General features: G+C 37.7%; 1 protein-coding gene across 1 annotated transcript in view; it reads right to left on the bottom strand.

The window, feature by feature from the left end:
- Nucleotides 1–5,699: 5,699 nt before the first annotated feature.
- The window catches only part of LOC149791938 (uncharacterized), an 810-nt gene continuing 803 nt past the window's right edge, over nt 5,700–5,706 (bottom strand). The window contains exon 1 of the mRNA XM_089969499.1: nt 5,700–5,706. This exon is cut by the window's right edge and continues 803 nt beyond it. Coding sequence (XP_089825625.1) covers nt 5,700–5,706 — 7 coding nt within the window.

Below are 5,706 nucleotides of genomic sequence, written 5' to 3'. Positions count from 1 at the left end.
GATTAAAAGAAAAAAGAAAAGAAATGGACTAAGTCAATAGAAATTAAGCCAATAGAAAGAACACTGTTTAAAGATGATGCAGTTCTCAACATATACCAAATGATGTCTCTGAAACGGATGTATTCGAGTTTGTAAAGGTTATTGCAAATATGCATAATAATTTAAATAACTGACATATTAAATCTACGAATAACATTCAAAACGTTCTACAATCACGTTCAAAAAGTCAACTTTGACCTATAAAACAAACTTAAGACTTGAGAAGGAAATGTTCGTAGAGCTTATGCTGATCAGGGAGAAAAATAGCAGGGAGGATTTGTGACTACGGTTGAAAAAAAATAGTACATATTAGAAAAAGGAAAACAAACATGTCTAGTAAAATGTAACAAATAATTGAATTATCTTAGTTATTAAATGAAAATATGTAAGGAACTTAGATTACTATGAATTAAATCCCATATAATAGAAACGCATAGAGTATTCGGAATGAATTCCATTTTAATCTTTAATGTGCTGATGTTCCAATTTGAATTTGACAATATACCTATCGTCTTGGTGTATCACAGTGTTATAATCCAAAATGTCTTTCAATGAATTATCAATAATTCTAAAATAGTGTCGAGTCAAAAAGTGAATGAGCATTTTGCAATTTCAATTAATAAAGTTAAACAAATAATTCCTCTCAAATTATAACTATACTCAATTAAAATTGATTCTGCAACGATTGGTTTTAGGATAGGAATAAATCATTCTTTTGATCCGAACATTTTATTTAAAAAATGTAAGACACAAAGAGATAACCTGGACGTGTGTCAAAAGGTTTCTTCTAGAACTTTCTATAGTCCAAACGTAATGTTAACATGTTTACGAGTATTATCTTAAAGCATAATCTGCTATTATGGACCGAAGTTAGCTATGTAATACGTTGTTTAGAAATAAACCTTACAATCTACAGTCATGGACAAATTTTAAACGTACAATATAGATATACGTACCACTATGAAAACAAAGTATGAATTTCTTGACAAACACTATAAAGAAAATTCGGAAACATACTGCTAATGAAGAAGATCTAACCAATCTAAATTAAATATTTTATTATGAAGTTAGGAAAGTCAATAAGCAGCAATAGTTCACGAACAACATATTTTTTATAAAATATACTTTAGAGAAAATAATAAAAGTTAAAAATCAACAGAAGAAACCACTAGATGAAAGGTTCAAAGAATATGGTGTAATAGTTGCTGATGCTTCTAGGGACAAGACCACTAATTCATTTCCCATAGAATTTAAAGATAATACATTAAAAAAACAGTCATTAGATTGGCATACAAGTTTTCATTCATTAGAGTTAGTTGTTTTAGCTTTAAAAAGCAGTGTTCTGTGGCAGTTTGGGGCCTATTGCTGTTAAACATGGAAACTCCCTGGCATGCACCTATTTATGGAGGCTTATGCTTATAGTACTGTGCATCAATTGTCACGTGAAAAATTGATAAATGTAAGGATTTGTATGGTAAAGCTAAAAGAGTCTGGTCAGACCGTCATCAGATATTACCTTCCATCGATATAAGGAAATAATATAAACGATGTCGTATAATTCCAACAGCAGAAAATGATAAATAACTATCATATTACAGTTTCTACAACGCCAAAATCAAAGTGGGAAAAAAAGTAATTTTAACCGGTAACATGTCAGTTTTTTCTCTAAACATTCCTCTTGATACAAAAGTCGTTAAAATACCTATTTTCGTGTTAAAGTGCGTGTATATTACAAAGGGATAAGCAGCCCCATCTAAACGATGGGGTATATAACCTTTCCACACAAACCAATACGGTGACAAACATATGTGTCCGAAAATGTAATACCATTCTTTATTTTCATATCAGGTCTAGTCAGAAGAGTACGTGCATATATGGCAATAATAAAAGTGAATTTGCTGAGGCGCAACACATAAAATATTGATATTCAATAGTATATAACAAAATGCAAAATATTTAGGTACTAGGAAAATATTCCACTCTGCAATATACATACATACATATATATATATATATATATATATATATATATATATATATATATATATATATATATATATATATATATATATATATATATATATATATATATATATATATATACACACACACATACATATATATATATATATATATATATATATATATATATATATATATATATATATATATATATATATATATATATATATATATATATATATATATATATATATATATATATATATATATGTGTGTGTGTGTGTGTGTGTGTGTGTGTGTGTGTGTGTGTGTGTGTGTGTACTTGTCCTTGTCGATAACGTTGTACGATTACCATTACAACTCTTATGTAATGGTTACAAACTGAAATAAAACATGCCTTTTACTTATTGTCTATTGACCTTTAACTTGAAACATATCGAATAACGCAGTGCCAAACAAGACAAAAGGTCAAGATAGTCACGCCGAGATCATTTTTGTATCGATCTTTTCTTTTGATCTCGCTTCCGCCAAAGGAATGTCGATTTTAAATCATAGGTCTCAAAAGTCATCATGGTTTCTTTATTACTATTAACACATCGAAAATCGTCCCGCATTTTTTACATAAACTCTCCAGATACAACAATAAGGCTTATTGTGTACACATGTTAGCCCCAATCCCATTATGCAGCCATGCACCGTTGTACCAGTTTCAACGACTGCTGATTGTTTACTGAATGAAATTTGTAATTAGTAAAACGGTAATGTTTTCCAAACAATCTGCTGGTTTTAAAAAGCGTAGATTGCATATGTCAGGCATGATAATGGTGGTAAAGATGAGGTGAAGCATGAAACCCACCCACATTAGAACAAAAGGAAAAAACGTGAGTTTCTCTCACTGAATTCAAGACGGAATTCTAAATATGGACTAAAGCAGCAGGTGTGTGTGTGTGTGATTAAGATTTTTAACGTAGCTTTAATAATTTGTCAGTTATATCGCTACGATGTCTGCAGTGTGCTGGATTATAGTGATGTCTAGCACTGGGGCATCATGCCGCAGACAAGTAGCATGATGTCCCACCCAGTGTCATTATCATGACACCAGGCCTACCAGTCCTAACACTAACCTCTTAATGCTGAGCGCCAAGCGAGGCAGCTGTTCGTACCATTTTTGTAAGTCTTTGATATGACGCGGCCGGGGTTCGAACCCACGACCTCCCGCTTCTGAGGCGGACGCTCTAACCACCAGTCCACCTGAACGGCCCTAAAACAACAGGAGATATCTGAACGTTTGAATGTGACAGTTTTGCACATATTATATATTTAGCAAACCAATGCTTCAATAACAGAAGCGATCATTCCAGATTCGAGAAAACACGGGTCTGTATCACCTGTTTAGGACAAGGACCATTCAATTGAAACGGGATAGAGACTGATGGAACACAGGAGAGCCGTGGATTGACCAATCAAACCTACCGAAAGAAGTAAGCCCAACATGAAGCGAAGTACTCACCGCCATGGTTATAGAGGGAAGAGATGTTATAAAAATGCAAGCCTTCATACGCGATGGAAAAGAAGTTTCTATTGTACACCCTAGAGAAGAGATACCATAACTAAATGAAGAAATGATACAAATTAAGGAGAAACGCTTCGTCTGATAGACACACCGATGATAAAAGAGGGGAAAAAGCAAAATACGAAGACGTCTACCTAACTTGACTCCCAAGAAATATATCAAGAGAGTCACAGTAGAGAGATTTCAAGCAACCTTCAGAATGGATATTCGTTGTTCGTCCGTCGAGTCAAGGAGGACTTATCTAGTCACCCGAAGATTGATTGGGCTGGTTCTGTTCTGTGCCTGGCAGGTGGCTGATGAGGCAAATCCTTGCACGGAGTGTTCGTTTGCATAAGTGACCAGGGACGAGTGGGACATTTCCATGAGGGTTAATAGCACCCGCTTCTTTATCTTGCCTCTTCTGCTCTACAGCTGCTCTACTGCTGAATTTGCACAACTTAGAGCCTTTGTGCACAGAGAAACGCAAAATGACTCGATCGTTTGCTGTTTGCTCCCAGGAATCAGTGTTTAGGTTGAGCGCTTTCAATGAGGCGAAAAGATTGTGTTTGAAGCGTTTCTTCTGACCTCCGTGTGATCGATGTCCTTGCTGTAGTTCGCCATAGAAGAGTCTCATATTCAGCCGGTGGTCTGGCATCCGTACAAGATGTCCTACCAGCGTAGCTGGGACTGGAACAGGACAGTGTTTATGCTAGGCGAGTACCTCAGTGTCAGGAACCTTGTCCTGCCACTTGATGTTGAGGATTTTCCTGAGACGTGTGTGAAAGTGGTACATCTACCTGGCGTGGCGTTGGCACACCGTCCACGTTTTGCATGACGTAGTGCCCGGTAGACCTTTAGTTAGGTCTGGATGATGATGCTTCTTCTGTTCAAGACGTTGGCATACAGTCTGCGGAAAGTTGTGCTAGCTCTGGCAATGCTGAGGTTCACCTAGTCGACAATAATGACGCTCTGTGTTAGTGTACTGTCAAGGTAGGTGACGCGGTTCTCTACGCTGCATTTTTGGCCGTTGACGGTGATGTTGGGTTTAACATTTAGATTTCCAGGAGCCGGCTGATGCAGGACTTCAGTCTTCTTGGTACTAATGCTGAGACCGAAGTTTGTGCTGGAGTTGGATAACTTATCAACTCTGCGATGCAGTTCGGTTTCTGAGCCAGCGTTGAGGGAGCAGTCATCAGCAAATAAGAATCCCTGATGGTGTCTGTTATAACCTTGGTTTTCGCTTGACGACTACTGGGGTCAAACAGTTCTCCATCTGTACGCTATCGGATGCTGACTCCAACTTCTCTGTCTTTGAAAGCATTAGTCAGCATGGCGGAGAACAATAGACTGAACAGTGTCGGTGCCAGAACACAACCCTGCTTGACGCCATTGGTTACTGAGAATGGCTCAGATGTCTCTCCATTGTCCTAAACTCATGCATGCATGCAGTCGTGGAAGTGCTTAAACATGGATACATATTTTCTTGGGCATCCGTACTTGGCCATTACCTTCCATACGCCTTCTTTGCTGACAATATTGAAGGCCTTTGTCAAGTCCACGTATATGGAGAAAAGGTCGGCGTTTTTCTCTTGACATTTCTCTTGTAACTGTCTTGCAGCAAACACCATGTCGATGGTCCCACGTTCTTACCGCAATCCACACTGGCTTTCAGGCAGGAGTCCCTTGTCAAGATGCGTATTTAGGCTGTTCCGTAGGATTCTGGAGGGTATCTTTACTGTAATTGAGAGCAATGATATACCCCAGTGGCTGTCGCAGGCCCTTTGCGTTTATACAGGTGGATTATGAAAACATCTTTGAATTCCAGGGGGATCGTCGCTTGCTGACACACAAGAAAAACAAAACAGTTGATGAAGCCTTTCTATCGGGGCTAATCCCCCTTCCTTGTAGACTTCAGTTGCGATGGAGTCTGAACCAGGGGCTTTTACACTGGAGAACAGACTATCGCCTCCTGTGTCTCGAGCAAGGTTGAAGGGTCATCCAGTGCTTTGTTGATGGGTAATTGGACGAGACGACTGATGGCTTCATCGTTCGTGGATGAAATACGATTCAGGACGCTGTCAAAGTGTTCAGCTAATTGTTGAAGAATATTCTCTTTGTTCTTCGTGTGATGCCTGTCAGCGAAGCACTAGATA

The sequence above is a fragment of the Sinohyriopsis cumingii genome, chromosome 9, assembly GCF_028554795.1.
Source record: "Sinohyriopsis cumingii isolate HCF-2022 chromosome 9, ASM2855479v2, whole genome shotgun sequence".
Taxonomy (NCBI): domain Eukaryota; kingdom Metazoa; phylum Mollusca; class Bivalvia; order Unionida; family Unionidae; genus Sinohyriopsis; species Sinohyriopsis cumingii.
This window is presented reverse-complemented; position numbering and strand designations above follow the sequence as displayed.